Raw genomic sequence first — 19,724 nt, 5'->3', positions numbered from 1 at the left:
AATAATAAATTAATATTTCTTATAAAAAATATAAAAGAAATAAAGTTAAAATATATTCTATATCTATATCTTCGTAATGTCAAATTTTTTTTTATAATAATGATGATGATCCTATAATATTGATAATTTTCGAGTAAAAAGAGAAAAGAATAATATAAGTATCAACATCAAACTGTTATCATCTAATTTTTAAAACTGATTAAGTTCGCGTAATTGCCTGACACAGTGTGGGAAAGCAAAAGAAGCATCCAAAGAAGGACAACTCGTTGATGGCCGATGAGACAACGAGGCTGACGACAATGACCGAAGAGGACGAAGATGACAGTGGGATCTCGATCAAGGTGACACACGTAAATGACTCTAAATTCTAACTACCATCACCATCACCAAAAAACCGACAATTTATATGGCAAGATACACAGCAAGAGCACCAATATATCGGCATGCAACATATCCCATGCACCGCCGCTGTGAGTAAATTTACAAACGAGGATGGCATGACAATCCTCGTCGAGTCGACGTAAAAAGCAAATTCAGACGCGGACGACTCATTGTAGAAAACATGAATTTTCATAGACGACAAAATTTATTTTTTATTAATATAAAAATGACAATAAAAATTAAACATATATAAAATATTAATGATAATATTAACGTATTAAAATATTCACGAATAAACATAATTTCATGACAGTCTTTATTCTTTTACTTCCCCGTAAATTTACACCGTATTTATGCGAAATCAGCGAAATATTCAAGAAAATATAAATTTTGAAACGTTTTTTAAATTTATTATTGTTATAAGAATCTGTTTATCATCTACGATCATATAATTAATTATGTTCTGTCTTTTTCATAGCGTAATTGTCTATGAGATTCAATTTGCAACTCTTGCTTATGCTCTTAGAGATGCATATGTTAGCTCATTGTTAATGGGAACAACGAAATAATTAAACGATATGGGAAGACGTTAGCTATGATTCATTTCATCTATTTGTATTTCACATTAGTATTACTATTATATATAGTTATTTAAATAAAAATAATAATCGTGCAGCTTATTGTTAATAATTGGCAAAAAAATACAGAGCACAATATACAAATTTACGAAGAAACAGAATAATATAACGTTTTCTCACTTCGTAAAATGAGAAATGTTTCACTTCCTCTCTCTTTCTCTCTAATCGCATGTTCCTTTCTTTTATTGCTTTCAGCTTTAATCGCATCTTGCATGAACATTAAAAATTTTATCTTTTCGTTATATCGACGAGATGCATATATAAAAAATTTATTATCGTAAATTTATTAAAATAAAATTGTCATTAAAATTGGTCCATTATGGGATATCAAAAAAGCAAAAAATGTTATTATAAGTAAAAGATAATTTTCAAAAAATATAGCATATACGTACATGTATTTATTATAATACTGTATATTATACAGTATTGTAAATACTGTATAATATAGTTTAGCTATATAATATTTTAGTGTATGTATCTTTTATATATACTTGTATATTTGTGTTTATTTCTTTATACGTAATATACACAAAGGGTCCCACTTAATACGATCATCCCTAATTGCATTTAATAAATTGTACAATTTTTAAAAAAATTAATTATGCGTTTTCATGACATCAATTGATTTGTTATCATTATTTTACACATAAGAATACTCAGCCAGAAATGATAATGGAATCGACAGAATGATAATGGATTTATGGAATCGATGTCAATTCGATGTCAATTTGATAATTTAACGACGTTTAATCGATGTCAATTCCATTATCATTTCTGACTGAACATTAAGGTACGTTTGTCAAAAAATTAATAGTTTATTAAAAGATATTCATATTTTATATCAAAATATGCTGGAATAAAATATAAAATATCTCGTAAACCATTGATTTTTGAGATTCTTTAAAGATATAAAAAATTTAAAGATATAAAAAAAAAGTCATATAAAGTCGGTGGCAGATAATTTTTTTTTCCTGTTGGATTGCTATTTGCGTACTTGCTATCGTATTAGCTGCGGTGCTGGCACAATATGGTAGTAAATACGCAAAAATAGTGTGCCGCCAGATTTAAATGGGACACCTGTGTATATATATATATATATACATGACGTCTAATATGTGAATTTTATAAATTCTTAGATAATTTATGAAATCATATTTAATCAATAAACGCAATTCAATATTTTATATATTATTCGCTTTTTTAAGGAAAAGCATATAAAGAAGATTATTGAAAAAAGTTTATTAAAAGAAGTCGTAGGATTAACGTTAAGGATTAACTTAAAAAAAATTAATATATACTTTAATTCGATATTTCAGGTAGATTTAATACGATCCAAGGAAAGCATCAGTCCTTTAAAAGCAAATGGTACTACCTCAGCCGAAACTTCCGTTTAACAAGAGGATAGCAAAAACAAACAAATGTTAATGCAATGTATCAGTTTCTATTTCAAAACTTTCATCTTTAGAACTTTTACTCTGCAATTTCTTTCTTATGAATTGCCATTTAACCGACATAACATATATAAGATGAGAGTCATAGATCATGCCATTTAATTCTCATGAACTTGTACCCTTTTACAAATGTCTCCTATCATTTATCTATTACGTTTAATTAAATGATATTTGTATTATATGTACAATGCGCATCGCTCTTCGCGAGTACACTGCAATTTGTACACAACTGTAAATGAGATCTATCATTCATAGTCTCAACTTGTTTGTACATAAAAACAATTCAATTATTCAAAGATTCGCCAATAGTATTCAATAAATTCAATTGTGATTTTATGAAAGTTTTTTTCTCATCCCCGATAAAGTAGTATGTATTATTACAAAACAGTCTATTTTAGTAATTACTATTGTTACAACCAATTCCACTTTATTAATATTGCATGTAAATTGCAAAGATACGTAAAAGAAAACGAAAAATGAGAAAGAAAAAAAAATTGAAAAAATTCTAAATACTTGGAAAAACGTTAATAATAGCGTATAGATGTTTTTACGTTTTAATGTAACAATGGCAAATAAAATATGATAAAATCTAAAAAGATCTCGTATACTGCTATGCATCTTCTTTAGATAATATGGTCTAGAAGTCTAGATTGACGACAATTATTGATCTATGAGTCAATAAGAATTATGCTAGAAAGTTGTGAAAAACGCACATTTTTCCAAATCGTGATATGATATAAACGAATACATACGTGGCATTTATAAAACATGCGAATTGCAAAGTAAAATTAGAATTTTCATGGAAAATCACTCTTTCTGGCGAATTATTCAAACTCCAACACATTCAAATATTCGAATGATTAATATCGATAATTTTCACTCTTATAGATATGAATGAAATAAATAATAGTATAATAATAGTAGCATAGTATAGCACAGATGTCCAAATATCATGAGCCGAATAATCGAGTGTGTGTATAAAGTTGTAATTATTCGAATATTTGAATATTGACAACTATAATTTTAAGTTGAATATATATGTCAAATGTTATTATATGAATCATAAAAATTAAGTAAGAATATTGTGTTACCATGCAATAATATATGATCCTGCGATTAAGTAGTTCAAGTAACTTTGTAATGATACTGTGTATATATGCCAAAAAAACCCCACAATCTGTAATACGAATGCATATACCTCCTTCGAGGGATATCTCTTACATTATTGCAAGCTGGTTGTGCACTCTAAAAAGAAAAAAATTTTTGATTGTAATACCTTTTATGAGGAAAATTACTTAAATATTTTTTATTCACTTTCTCTAATAATATTAATACAATACCTTGAGGGCCGATAAAAACTGTGGAAACTATTTGAAGAGCAAAAAAACAGGAAAAGAAATATGTATAAGTTTGTTCTTTATCCCCAAATTACAGAATAATATTGACTTTTTTGGTTTAAAAAAATACTATTATGTTGCAACTTTTACAAGAGGCCTTTTAATAAAGAACTATGGAACAATCCTCTTCGAAACATTCATAAAATAATCTCTTGTCTTATAAAAATAATCGAAACTAACTTGAAAGAAATGTTTTCTTACTAATACTCTATTAGTTTAGATAAAAAAGTTTATTCTCAAACATACTTATTAAAAGATACATAGCAGATTTTTGTTACTTCTTAAAATTTTAGTCTAGCCAAGATTTTGCGCGTTGAATTTCAAAATTTTCTATTATCATAACTTTTTCAATATTTGGGCATATCCAATTGTGACAATATTAAAAAGATTCTAATTATAGTGAAATTAATTTCTTTATTGCAAAATTTTTTACAACAATTTTACGTGTTATAAAGATATATATGTAATATATAGAGTGATAAAACAATCCCTTGAAGGATATCTGTTATTGTTCGTAATTAAAGAAAAAAAAAATACCATCAATCTCTGTACAGTCTACGATACATAATATTTATTAGATAATTATTTAACCATAAACTATTTCCTAAATAGCAATGAAGATATTCTGTTAAATAATGTAAACAGTTTGTTAATTAAGAGTAAGTTTGTTATTTAAATTAATTAAATGAAAATTCTTATAAGTGTACGCTTTTTATAAAAGAAATTATTTTTCAATGCAGTTTAATAATTTATTAAATTATAATCCATATTTTATATTAAACTTACAAAACATAACAGAGATTAATAATTTTGAAGGTTTTTAATTAAATATTTGCATTAACAAGTAACTTTTACGAATCCAGAATGTATTAAATAGAAAAAATCTTTTCTCAAACGATCTGCGATATGTTGATGATTAAGGATTTCATTAGTACAAATTTGACTCCACAATTCGGCTAATTATTAAAATGCAATCATTTATCGCGTAAATATTCATATGGAATTTATAAAAAATTGATTAATTAGGCAAAATATTTATGATATATCTTTTTATATATTCATTTTTTGGCTTACAGTTTGAGAAAATATATTTTAATGCCATGAAATAAAAGAGATTATGTTTTACAATATATGTATTTAACTCGTAGGCAGATACAAGGGAAAATCTAGAATTTAAACCAGGGACAGGAAATAAAGCGTTACTTGTAATGCCGTTACTCTTATCTTTACTTTTCCTACAATAACAATTTGATAATGATTTTACAATTTTTCATGATGGTAATAACGTCAGTGTTGGACAAGTCATTTATGAAAAGTAACTTGTTACTAATAATAAGTTACGTGACGACTTACAGTAATACGTTATTTTGATGCGAAGTGTGAAGTAATAAGTTAATTTTTTAATCAGTAATGGTAACAAATTACTCTTCAAATGTGACTTTCTTTAGCGTTATATAGTTACTGTCATGTAAAAAAAATTGTAAAGTGAATATAAAATTGTTATTATAAAAAATAATGGTAATGCGAGATCTACAATAAAAGTCGTAGACGATCTTGGAATCTTAAGTCGTAGAAAATTGATCAATCAGAATCAAATATGAGTAGAATAATCGACTATAATTGTCAATTTTCTATGAATTCAGACCCCACAACTATCTATGATTCCTATAATAGAACCGGCCGCATTACGTATTACTTCCTATCCCTGGTTAAAATAATATGAAACATTAACATCGTATTGGAAAATAATGTTGCGCATACTTTTAAGTATATTTTTACGTAAAGAATGCGTAAACCTGTGTATATGTGAGTCATTTAAAATCATACATAAAATATATTCATTAAGCGGAGGTTACATAATATTAACTCTGTATGAAGTAATATTTGGAGTCCAGAGTATTGTATCGTAATGAGATAAATACAAAAGAGAGGGGAACGCATGCCGCAATATTAGGTGCAAAAATAAACGTGCAAATAATAAAATTCATGAATATAATGTATAATATAAGAATAATATAATAAAAAATGTATGATATGTGTGCTAATGCGTTTCAACGGTGATCTTCAATGAGTTAGGAGAAATATACTCTTTCCCAGTGATCTTATAAGATTACGGTTTCATGCGTATCACAGCGAAATTCACGATGGTGGATGGGCTATACTCGCCGATGTAGTATTAAATGGTTGTGATTAGGTAGAAAAGACTGCGTCTCGGAAATTAGTTTCCGAGTTGACAAGGAAAGTAGCTAATGCCTGTCATTATGTCTTTAATCATGCTGTGTTACTTTAAATAAATAATGTGCAATTAAAACTGAAAGATTTACTGTTTTCCATTACAAAATATATACATCGCAAAATGTGTGCCTATAATAGTGTCTAGAATAGTCGCCAAATATTTTATATATTGGTATAAAGAGGACTAAATTGAGTCAAAAATTAATTGTTTTCTATTATTTTGCAATTTTTGCAATAGTTAATAAGATATTAATTACTAAAAATCGAATATTGGTTTCTAATTATTTTTTACTTAAGTAAAATTAATATTATTAATTAATTTAGTCTATCGAGTCTTATTCAATTTAATTGTTAAAAAAATTAATTCACAATATTAATTTAGATACAATATATATATTTACATTTTTTAATTTATTTTACATTTTTTGGTTTATTTAAATCAAAACTGATCGTATATATTAGAAAGTTACAATAAAAAGTTTTAGAACTGCAATACTGCGTGTTTATTAATTACATTTAATTAAATTTTAGATCTCAATTTAAGAGGCTACGATATTTCTCATTATGTTTTTTCTTACCTTTAATTTATTATTCTGCTTCTTATTTTAACTCTCTCCCTGTATTGTTATATTGCTGTTCGATCGATGAACGCAAGCTTATCATTTGAAATTGCACAACTATTATCAAATATGTCATCACTGTACCAGTTAGCTGAGAGAAATAATCAAAATTGTTGATTAAAAAAATTTAATTTATATTAAATTACTCACAGGACATTCTAAATATTCTTACCGAATGTAGAAAAGTATTATCGAGCGAAAAGTATCCGTTAGCTGTAAACTGTATTTTGCGATGTAGCGATTGAAGTGAAAATTTCTTGAGCTGTAACATATCTATTATAAATGCCGTTACGATGAATACCGTTTCTGAGAAAGTTTTATGTAACTTTGTTTTTTACCTCTATTTTTATCTCTTTCTCGATTGCACAGTTTAAAAGATAATGCACTATATTACCCGTTTTCTTCGTCTACAATAAATATGTAATTGAAATATTTTGTAAAATATTTGGAATTTTATTTACTGGTAAAAATATTTTGTTTCATCGATTAAAACAATTTGATTAAAATATGATCTTATTATATTAATTATCCTACCTCGATTAAAATCCTGGTAATTCTGTTGGTGAGGAGAAAGATAGGATAAATCGAAAATATTATCCAGACGATAGCATTACTTAGAGTCCAATAATCTAAGATATCATCAGTTATCAATAGAATCCAGAAAAGATAGTAACCATTATATATTAGAGTCAGAAAGAGAAAAACGATGCCGAATAGTATTGGTAGGGAGTAGAAACTCGACACATTCTGAGAGATTTCACAGAGATGATAATGCATATCTCGCAGTTGCAATAGTTGATGAATGGTCGAATTGTTGACTATGATACGACGCATTTGATAGCGAGACTGCAGTCGAAGATCAGATGTATCGATAGTGAGACTTTGTATCGCTCGATTCACATCAGCGAAATCTGTCTGAATAATCGTCACCAACAGAAAGTACTGTATCAGTAGCCAACCCACATGAAATGTCGGCAGAATATCCGTCAGCCATGAGACTGGGCCCGTACCCAACGTCAGGTTATCATTAAACAGGAGAAGTATCAGAAGGCAAATATTCAAGATGCAAACGATGATTATAGTGCAGAGAATACGCTGTCGCCGTAGCGGATGATATAGATCATACAGACGATCTATCTCGTGCTCGATGATGATTAACCGATTGGCGATCCGCACTAAGGATTTCTGGTTGATGCAGTAGCTAATTAAAGTCACGCAGATCACCATAGTACCAAGTACAGTTTGTAGAACCGCGATGTCTATAGTCAAATTCGACTCGACCTTGTAGTCCCAATTAAGTTTGACTGGTATAGACAAATAATTTGAAGCTATCATTAAGCTACTCAGCACAACATTGTAAACAATTCCTAATTTGGAATATTGAAATGTATATGACGTTCTCTTTTTGTGTATGACGATCCGGTAGGCGAATGTAGCGAGACCAATAAGCTTGAAGAACATTATTAATATTCTGAACGTAAATAAATCGTGATGTAGCTCTGATTTTATTTTGTTCACTTTCTGTTCACTATTTTTTCCCGCAATTGAATTTTCTTTATTTATATTTCCAAAGAAATTGGAGGTTTTGTTGACGTTCATAAAAGTTGAATTCTTAATTGAAGACATTTTTGCAATAACTATATATCTTCTTTAATTTTTTAAATCTAAGTTAATATCTACTTCTTTTCTTCAGGTTTTCTCAATATCCATATTGGCTTATATTTCACAATTTACAAATATTTTCTTTAGAAAACTTTCGGTTCAATCTTCTTAATATTTTTTTTTCAAGACACTTGTGTATGAAGATTTTTTTAAATTTATAAACTTTAAGTATTCTTTATTAAAACGTTTCACGCATACATCATTCATAAATTGATAATTTAAGATAAATTGATAATTTAAATCTATTTTATTTTCGATATCTGTCCCATTGTTTTGAATTAAAATTAATTCGTGTATTCTAATTGACGTTGTGCTTTATAATTCTTACGAAGTAGCACTGAGCATGCAGCGATGGTCCCGCCAATATCTTTCTCGCAAACATCACGTCTGCAAAACATTATTAAATATTAAATTTGTGAACATTATAAACGCGTGATAAAGAACATAAAGTCGATAATTTAGCTCTGTTTCAGTCGACACGGATCCTGCGATAGAAATGCCAATTGTTACGCTATTATTGTTAGAATGATATTCACTGAAATATTTATCATCTGTATATATGACATGATATATATACACAATAATACTAGTTGAAGAAATTATGAAAAATGTATTATTGTGTATATATATCATGTCATATATACAGATGATAAATATTTCAGTGAATATCATTCTAACAATAATAGCGTAACAATTGGCATTTCTATCGCAGGATCCGTGTCGACTGAAACAGAGCTAAATTATCGACTTTATGTTCTTTATCACGCGTTTATAATGTTCACAAATTTAATATTTAATAATGTTTTGCAGACGTGATGTTTGCGAGAAAGATATTGGCGGGACCATCGCTGCATGCTCAGTGCTACTTCGTAAGAATTATAAAGCACAACGTCAATTAGAATACACGAATTAATTTTAATTCAAAACAATGGGACAGATATCGAAAATAAAATAGATTTAAATTATCAATTCAATTTATCTTAAATTATCAATTTATGAATGATGTATGCGTGAAACGTTTTAATAAAGAATACTAAAGTATATAAATTTAAAAAAATTTTCATACACAAATGTCTTGAAAAAAAAAATATTAAGAAGATTGAACCGAAAGTTTTCTAAAGAAAATATTTGTAAATCGTGAAATATAAGCCAATATGGATAAATTGAGAAAACCTGATGAAGAAAAGAAGTAGATATTAACTTAGATTTAAAAATTAACTGCTAGTTAATTATAGCGCGAATTTATTCATTTTCTCTCAAAATAATAGTCCTGCATAGTTGCATTGTAGTATAGTTATCAATGTCAATATTATATAATCACTAATGTCAACATTATTATCATCATTTGGAGTCCTTATGGATTATGTAAAAACATTTTAGCATTAAATTAACTTCTGCCGCTTTAGCAAACTTCTTTTAAAATAATGAGAACATACATTTTATGCACGGTTCGCAGTTACATGAAATATTCCTTTTATGCCAAAAAGAACTTTATATTACTTCAAGTTTATTCATCTAAAGTCGTATCTGTATAAACATATAGACTTAAAAATCTTTTAAATATTAATAAATTTATAACGTTAATCTATGTAAGTTTTTGATAATATTAAATATTTCTAAGCATTCGTAAAAATTCAATTTTAAATCAGACGATTATTCTTGCGATAATTTTTAATTTAAAGCTGATTCGTTTTTCTCTATTATATTATATACTTTTTTTCGTGTTTATACTATCACATCAATACGATTGTGTTTAAACAGAATTTTTTCTACATAGTATGTAATCTTGTCATAATTTTTTAGATAATTTGCTTATAAATCGATTGCCTATCGTTTGCCTACATCACTTTTGCCTACAGTTCGATTACCTACATGTATTATTGCGTTCAGCTTGATTGCCTCGACGAGCACTTTTGCGCATAAATAAAAATTTTAGAAACAAAGTTACATCTTTAAAAAACATTTCTGAAGTTGTATATTTAAAAAGAAGGAAAGAATAAAAAGAATTATTTATTCATGTGCAGTATTTCGAAGGAAACAAACAAGATACGAATGACTCATCGTGAATACTTTAAGGGTAAAATTATATTATAATAAAAAAATAATATTGTTTATAATCTGCATTACAAACATATATTTAATTTGTGAGATATGATACAGACAAAATTTTATTTTAAGAAATTAAATATACTGTAAAGATTATTATATAATCTTTATTCCACAATATTTATTGGCGTAGAATCTCACGTGATCTCATCACCACATGTTGTATATAGAAAGTTAATTTATGTGTACGTGTGAACTGTGAATACAATAAAAAAAAGCCGTTGGGATCGCGTGATTTAGACAGTTAATCAGATCGTTAATATTTCATTTCTGTTTTCTAGAGCTATATTTACAACTAAACTTTTACGTAGTTAGAAATAAAGTAACGATAAAAATAACTAGTAAAGTCGTTATCGTTACCTCAAAAATGTAATTGCGTTACCATGAGCGTTACTCACAAGAGAAGTTTCACAACTATCTGGAAACGATTTAATTCTCCATGAAATATATTGTAAAACACGAAAATCTAAGAGACATATTCTTTTATATGTATGCTAATTCATAAGAGGTGAAACACCTCTTTGAAAGAAAACGATATTTGAAGCGAATCTCGTTAGAAGTTTAAAAGATAGAAAAAAATTTTTTAAAGCGAACTTGTACTCTTCTACAAATGTCTCTTATCATTTATTTATTACGTTTAATGTATTATATTTGTATTACATGTAGCGAACAATGCGCGTCGCTCTTCGCGAGTACATAACAATTTGTACAATTATAAATGAGATCCATCATTCATAGTCTCAACTTGTCTGTACATAAAAATAATTCAAAGATACGACAATAATATCCAATAAATTCAATTGTGATTTTATAAAAGTCTATTTCTCATTCCCGATAAGATAGTCGTATGTATTATTACAAAACAGTATATTTTACTAATTACTTATGTAACAACCAATTTCACTTCAATAATATTGCATGAGAATTGCAAGGATATGTGAAAGAAAACGGAAAATGAGAAAGAAAAAAAAATGAAAAAAGTTCCAAATAATTGGAAAACCGTTAATAAAAATGTATAGATGTTTTCACTTAGTTTTTGTTTTTAATTAGAAATTATTCTTCAAAAATGACTTTCTTTAGCGTTATTGTTACTGTCATAAAAAAAAATTGTAAAGTAAATATAAAATTGTTGTTATAAAAAATGATAATGGGAAATTTACAATAAGATTCGTAGCCAATCTTGGAGTCTTAAATCATAAGAAATTAATCAATCAAAGTCAAATATGAGTAAAATAATCGATTATGATTGATTAATTTTCTATGACTTCAAATCCCACAACCGTCTACGATTCATATAGTAAAACCGGCCGCATTACTGTATTACTTCTCATCCTAATGTCTGTCATTATGTTTTTAATCATACTGTATTAATTTAAAAAAATAATAAGCAATTAAAACTGAAAAATTTACTGTTTTCCATTACAAAATACATACATCACAAAATGTGTGCCTATACAAAGTGTCCCAGATTAATCATCAAATATTTCATGTGCTGGTAGAGAAGACCAAATTGAGTCAAAAAGTCTTCTATCATTTTGCAATTTTCGCAATCGTTAATAAGATATTAATTATTAAAAATCGCCGAATATTGGTTTATAATAATTTTTTACTCAAGTAGAATTAATAATATTAATTTATTTATTCTATCGCAAGCCTTATTCAATTTAATTGTTAAATAAATTAAATAACAATATTAATTTAAATACAATATATATATTTACATTTTTTGTTTTCTAGTTTTACAAATCAGAACTGATTAGGAAGTTACAATAAGAAGTTTCAAAACTCCAATTCTGTGTGTTTATTAATTGCATTTAATTGGATTATGAATTCCAATTTAAGAAGTTTTGATATTTTTTACTTATTATATTTTTTCTTATCTTTAATTTATTATTTCGCTTCTTATTTTAAATTTCGTCCTGTAGAGTTACAGTGCTGTTTAATCGATGGAGACAAGCTTGCCATTTGAAATTGCACAAGTATTACCAAATATGTCACCACTGTACCAGTTAGCTGAAAAAAATAATCAAAATTATTGATTAAAATAATTTTATTTATATTAAATTACTTTCAGGGCATTCTAAATATTCCCACCGAATGCAGAAAAGTATTATCGAGTGTAAAGTATCCATTAGCTGTAAACTGTATTTTGCGATGTAGTAATTGAAGCGAAAATTTCTCGAGCTGTAACATATCTATGATAAATATTGTGACGATAAATAACGAGCACCATTTTTCAGAAAGTTTTATCTAACTTTGTTTTTTACCTCTGCTTTTGTCTCTTTCCCGATTGCACAGTCTAAAACATCATGCACTATATTGCCCGTTGTTTTCATCTATACAATAAATTTATAATTAAAATATTAGTAAAATATATGGGATTTTATGTACTGATAAAAGTATTTTGTTTCATTAATTAAAATAATATGATTAAAATATGATTAAAATATGATCTTATTATATTAATTATCCTACCTCGATTAAAATCCTGGTAATTCTGTTGGTGAGGAGAAAGATAGGATAAATCGAAAATATTATCCAGACGATAGCATTACTAAGAGTCCAATAATTTAAGTCATTAACAGTCATCGATAGAGTTGAGAGAAGAAAGTAACCATTATATATTAGAATCAGAAAGAGAAAAACAATGCCGAATAGCACTGGTAGGGAATAGAAACTCGATACATTCTCAGAGATTTCACAGAGATGACAATGCACATCTCGCAGTTGCAACAGTTGATGAACGGCCGAATTGTTGATTACGATACGACGCGTTTGATAGAGAGACTGCAGTCGAAAATCAGGTGTATATATCCTGGTAAGGCTTTGTATCGCTCGATTTATATCAGCAAAATCTGCCTGAATGACCGTCACCAACAGGAAATATTGTATCAGTAGCCAACTCACGTGAAATGTTGGCAGAACATCTGTCAGCCATGAGACTGGGCCCGTTTGGATGCCCAGAATCTCAGTACACAGGAGAAGTATCAACACACAAATCTTCAATATGCAAACGATGATCATAGTGTAGAAGATACGCTGTCGTTGTAGCGGATAATATAGATCATACAGACGATCTATCTCGTGCTCGATGGTGATTAATTGATTGGCGATCCGCACCAAGAACTTCTGGTCGACGCAATAGCTAATCAAAATCGCGGAGATCACTAGGGCACCAAGTATAGTTTGCAGAACCTCGATGCCTACAGTCAAAGGCGTCTTGTCATCGTAGTCAATATTAAGTCTGTATGGTATAGACATGTAGTTCGAAGCTATCATTAAGCTACTCAGCACAACATTGTAAACGATTCCTAATTTGGAATATTGAAATATGTATGATGTTCTCTTTTTGCATATGACGATTCGGTGGGCGAATGTAGCGAGACCAATAAGCTTGAAGAATATTATTAATATTCTGAACGTAAATAAATCGCGATGTAGCTCTGATTTTATTTTGTTCATTTTCTGTTCACTATTTTTTTCCGTAATTGAATTTTCTTTATTTATATTTCCAAAGAAATTGGAGGTTTTATTGATATTCATGAAAATTGAATTCTTAATCGATGACATTTTTGCAATAACTTATCTTTTATTTCTTTTCTATAATTTTTGAATTATAAGTTAATATCTACTTCTTCTCTTCATTAGGTCTTGTCAATTTATCTATATTGTGTTTCATGATTTATAAATATTTTCTTTAGGAAACTTTCAGTTCAATTCTTCTTAATATTTTTTTTCCAAGACATTTGTACATAACGATTTTTTTTAATTTGTGTACTTTAAGTCTTCTTACTAAAACGTTTTACACGTACAGCGTTTATAAATTGATAATTTAAGAAGCGATTGTTTTATTGATATCTATTTTTCCGATTGCTCTAAATCCAAATTAAAAATTACGACCGTTTGAATATCATATACAATTAATTGTGAGTCCGGTAAATATTCACCGTGTATTCTAATTGAAGTTGCGCTTTATAATTCTTACAAAGTAGCACTGAGCATGTAGCGACGCTTCCGCAAATACCTTTCATGTAAGCATCAAGTACGCAAAACATTATTAAATATTAAATTTGTAAAAGTTATAAACGCGTGATAAGGAATATAAAGTCAATAATTTAGCTCTGTTTCAGTCGACATAGATCTTGCGATGGAAATAGTCGATTTTACGGTATTATTAACAAGAATGATAACAACTGGAATATTTATCAATGTATACATGACATGATATTCACACACACGATAATACGTTCTTTGTAATTTCTCCAACTGTAATGCTAGATAATCATAGTAAGCTATTGTTATTTTTGGTTCCCTTTCCGGCTACAGCACGGTCTGTAAAACTCTGCTACTTTGTCACGCTGTATCTCTGGACTGAATACGTATTTCTTAGTTTAAAAAATGTAAAATTTATATCTCAAAGAGTCAGAAAAACGCAGATCAATATAAATCAAATAAATAATATTCTATTATCAATTATCAATTCGGTTAATATTATCTATTATTAATTTGGTTAATTAACAAAATGGAATCATCGCGTAAATATTCATATCGAATTTTTAGGAAACTGAATAATTAGGCAAAATATTTTCGATTTTATACAGTCATTTTTTTTGCTAATAGGTAGTTCGAGGAAATATATTTTAATGCCATGGAATATAAGAGATTACGTTTTAGAGTATATATATTTAACTCGCAGGAAGGCTCAAGAGACGACTTACAATTTAAATCAGGGATAGGAAATAAAGCGTTACTTGTAATGCTGTTACTGTTACCTTTACTTTTCATATAATAACAATTTGATAATAATTTTACAATTTTTCATGATAACGTTAGAATTGGACAAGTCGTATGAAAAGTAACTCGTTACTAATGAGTTACGTGACGACTTAAGGGGTTACGCCACCCTGAAATTTTCAAAAAATGGATTTTGTTTTTTTTGCATTATTTTGAAGCCTGAAATGTCAGGAACATTTTAAGATTGGACCGGTAAAAATATTTCAAATATAGAGAAAGTTATGCGCGTTATGCGAGACAAGGCTCGCATAACTATTGCCGATATCCGAGCCCAAGAAGCCACAAAAAATGCCCGAAAACTAAGAAGAGCTGCTCAAAAAGAGTCAGCGGACATTACTGCCGCCATTGAAGGAGTCGTGTATGGCCCTGGAATTGCGGACTAAAAAGGTAAAGCAAAAAAAAATCGATTTTTAAGGTATACAATTTTATTTTATTTTCCGTTTTACTCGAAACTGTATTTTTTGAAACGGTGTCACGATTATCTCGGAAACTATCCAACCGATTAATTTGAAATTTATATGGTATCTTCTTTACGATATTATCTATCGTGTAGCATACGGATTTTTTGATATATTAAGTTTTACAACTTTTATGAATGTTTTAAATAACAAATTCAGGGCTAAAAACAACACAAAATTTTCAAACTGCTCCCATTTATCGAAAAAAATTTTTTGTTCAAATTCCGTATGCTACACGATGCGTATTGCATTAAAGTTTAAAAAAAAATTTTTTGTTTTTTTTTCAGATGAAAAATGTCAGTGGACGTTACACCACCAAGGGCGCCTTCAAAAATCAACCCGGACCAAAATACGCCTATCTTAACCAATTTTCAGAATTTTGAACTGATTTTTTTTTTACATACTTTTAAAAGCATGTACAATTTGAAAATAAAAAAGAAAAAAATTAATTTGCGGTATCAGCGCCAAAAAAAATTATTGAAATTGAACGTGTTTTTAGTCCCGTCAGGGTGGCGTAACCCCTTAAAGTAATGCGTTACTTGCATGTAAAGTGTGAAGTGTAAAAGTCAATTTTTTAATCAGAAACGTGTAATGATAACAAGTTATTTTTCAAAAGTGACTTTCTTTAGCGTTACTGTCATGGAAAAGAACTTGTAAAGTAAATACAAAATTGTTGCTATAAAAAGTAACGGTAATGCGAGATCTACAATAAGAGTCGTAGACAATCTTGGCATCTTAGTCATATGAAATTGATCAATCACAGTCAAATATAAGTAGAATAATCAACTATGATTGTCAATTTTCTATGAATTCAGATCCCGCAACTATCTATGATTCCTATAATAGAACCGGCCGCATTACGTATTACTTCCTATCCCTGGTTAAAATAATATGAAACATTAACATTGTATTGGAAAATAATATTATGTAATTGCGCATATTTTTAAGTACATTTTTACGTAAAGAATGCGTAAACCTGCCTATATGTGAGTCATTTAAAATATATTCATTAAGCGGAGGTTACATAATATTAACTCTGTATGAAGTAATATTTGGAGCCCAGAGTATTGAATCGAAATGATAAATACAAAAGAGGAGGAAACGCATGCCGCAATACTAGGTGCAAAAATAAACATGTAAATAATAAAATTCATGAATATAATGTATAATATAAGAGTAATCTAATAAAAATAATGTATAATATGCGTGCTAATGCATTTCAACGGTGATCTTCAATGGGTTAGGGAAAATATACTCTCTCCCAGTGATCTTATAAGTTTACGGTTTCATGCGTATCACATCACGATAGTGAATGGGCTATACTCGCCGACATAATATTAAATGGTTGAGATTAGGTAGGAAAAACTGCGTCTCGATAATTAGTTTCCGAGTTAACAATGAAAGTAGCTAACGCCTGTCACTATATCTTTAATCATGCTGTATTACTTTAAATTAATAAAGTGCAATTAAAACTAAAAAATTTACTGTTTCCCATTACAAAATATATACATCGCAAAATGTGTGCTTATACAAGATGTTACAGAATAATCGCCAAATATTTCATGTGCTGATAGAGAAGACCAAATTGAATCAAAAAGTCCTCTACCATTTTGCAATTTTTGCATTAGTTAATAACATATTAATTACTAAAAATCGCTGAACATTGGTTTATAATAATTTTTTACTTAAGTAGAATTAATATTAATTAATTTATTCTATCGCAAGCCTTATTCAATTTAATTATTAAATAAATTAAATAACAATATTAATTTAAATTCAATATATATTTTACATTTTTTGTTTTCTAGTTTTACAAATCAGAACTGATTGTATTAGAAAATTACAATAAGAAGTTTTAGATCTACAATCCTGCGTGTTCATTAATTGCATTTAACTGGATTTTATATTCCTATTTAAGAGGCTACAATATTTCTCATTATGTTTTTTCTTATATCTTTAATTTATTATTCCGCTTCTTATTTTAAATCTCCCCCTGTATAGTTATATTGCTGTCTGATCGATGAACACGAACTTCCCATTTGAAATTGCATAATTATTACCAAATATGTCACCACTGTGCCAATCAGCTGAGAAAGATAATCAAAATTATTAATTTAAAAAATTTAATTTATTAAATTACTTACATGATATTTTAAATATTCTCACCGAATGAAGAAAAGTATTATCGAGCGTAAAATATCCGTTAGCTGTAAACTGTATTTTGCGATGTAGCAATTGAAGCGAAAACTTCTTGAGCTGTAACATATCTATGATAAATGTCGTTACGATGAGTACTGTTTCTGAGAAAGTCTTATCTAAATTTGGTTTTTACCTCTGCATTTGTCACTTTCTCGATTGTACAATTTAGAAGATCATGAACTAAATTGCCCGTTTTCTTCATCTGCAATAAATTTGTAATTAAATTATTTTGTAAAATATTTGGAATTTTATTTATTGATAAAAATATTTTGTATCATTGATTAAAACGATCTGATTAAAATGCGATCTTATTATATTGATTATCTTACCTCGATTAAAATTCTCGTAATTCTATTGGTGAGGAGAAAGATGGGATAAATCACAAATATTATCCAGACGATGACATTAATAATATTATAAGAATAATTTAAGATATCATCAGTCATCAACAGAAACCAGAGAAGAAAGTAACCATTATATATGAGTGTCAGAAAGAGAAAAATGATTCCGAATAGCACTGGTAGTGAATAGAAACTCGACACATCCTCAGAGATTTCACAGAGATGACAATGCACATCTCGCAGTTGCAACAATTGATGAACGGTCGAATTGTTGACGATACGATGCGTTTGATAGAGAGACTGTAGTCGAAGATCAGGTGCATTGATTCTGGTTAGATTTTGTATCGCTCGATTCACGTCAGCAAAATCTGTCTGAATGACCATCACCAACAGGAAGTACTGTATCAGCAGCCAACCCACGAGAAATGTCGGCAGAACATCTGTCAGCCATGAGACTGGGGTCGTTTGGATGCACAGAATCTCAGCACACAAGAGAAGTATCACAAGACAAATCTTCAAGATGCAAATGGTGATCATAGTGCAGAAGATACGTTGTCGTCGTAGCGGATGATATAGATCATACAAATGATCTATCTCGTGTTCTATGGTGATTAATCGATTAGCGATCCGCACCAAGGACTTCTGGTTGATGCAGTAGCTAATGAAAATCACACAGATCACCAGGGCACCAAGCACAGTTTGTAGAACCGCGATGACTACAGTTAAATTCGTCTTGATCTTGTAGTTCCAATTAAGTCTGAATGGTATAGATATATAGTTCGAGGCTATCATTAAGCTACTCAGTACAAAATTGTAAACAATTCCTAATTTGGAATATTGAAATGTATATGACGTTCTCTTTTTGTGTATGACGATCCGGTAGGCGAATGTAGCGAGACCAATAAGCTTGAAGAACATTATTAATATTCTGAACGTAAATAAATCGTGATGTAGCTCTGATTTTATTTTGTTCACTTTCTGTTCACTATTTTTTCCCGCAATTGAATTTTCTTTATTTATATTTCCAAAGAAATTGGAGGTTTTGTTGACGTTCATAAAAGTTGAATTCTTAATTGAAGACATTTTTGCAATAACTATATATCTTCTTTAATTTTTTAAATCTAAGTTAATATCTACTTCTTTTCTTCAGGTTTTCTCAATATCCATATTGGCTTATATTTCACGATTTACAAATATTTTCTTTAGAAAACTTTCGGTTCAATCTTCTTAATATTTTTTTTTCAAGACATTTGTGTATGAAGATTTTTTTAAATTTATATACTTTAAGTATTCTTTATTAAAACGTTTCACGCATACATCATTCATAAATTGATAATTTAAGATAAATTGATAATTTAAATCTATTTTATTTTCGATATCTGTCCAATTGTTTTGAATTAAAATTAATTCGTGTAATCTAATTGACGTTGTGCTTTATAATT

The 19,724-nt window shown here is 28.6% G+C and overlaps 2 protein-coding genes across 12 annotated transcripts in view; one reads left to right on the top strand and one right to left on the bottom strand.

The window, feature by feature from the left end:
• LOC108753696 (sodium bicarbonate cotransporter 3) overlaps window positions 1-2,879 on the top strand; it is a 57,058-nt gene extending 54,179 nt beyond the window's left edge. For 5 of the 11 annotated variants that reach the window (XM_018495538.1, XM_018495539.1, XM_018495534.1 and 2 more), the window contains 2 exons: window positions 227-341; window positions 2,336-2,876. In XM_018495538.1, coding sequence (XP_018351040.1) covers window positions 227-341; window positions 2,336-2,413 — 193 coding nt within the window. In that variant the 3' untranslated portion in view covers window positions 2,414-2,876. Of the gene's footprint in view, window positions 1-226; window positions 471-2,335 lie in introns of all 11 variants that reach the window. The other 6 variants (XM_018495541.1, XM_018495542.1, XM_018495535.1 and 3 more) reach the window with 3 other exon arrangements.
• Window positions 2,880-6,701: 3,822 nt separating this feature from the next.
• LOC108753655 (putative gustatory receptor 28b) lies at window positions 6,702-10,445 on the bottom strand. The gene is given in 5 exon segments (XM_018495448.1): window positions 6,702-6,813; window positions 6,895-6,984; window positions 7,061-7,129; window positions 7,257-8,171; window positions 10,359-10,445. Coding segments are annotated over 5 exon segments (1,272 nt in total). The 3' UTR covers window position 6,702.
• Window positions 10,446-19,724: the final 9,279 nt, after the last annotated feature.

This window comes from Trachymyrmex septentrionalis, unplaced genomic scaffold (genome assembly GCF_001594115.1).
Source record: "Trachymyrmex septentrionalis isolate Tsep2-gDNA-1 unplaced genomic scaffold, Tsep1.0 scaffold70, whole genome shotgun sequence".
NCBI classification, from domain to species: domain Eukaryota; kingdom Metazoa; phylum Arthropoda; class Insecta; order Hymenoptera; family Formicidae; genus Trachymyrmex; species Trachymyrmex septentrionalis.
Note: the sequence above shows the minus strand (reverse complement) of the source record. Positions and strands in the feature narration are given on the sequence as shown.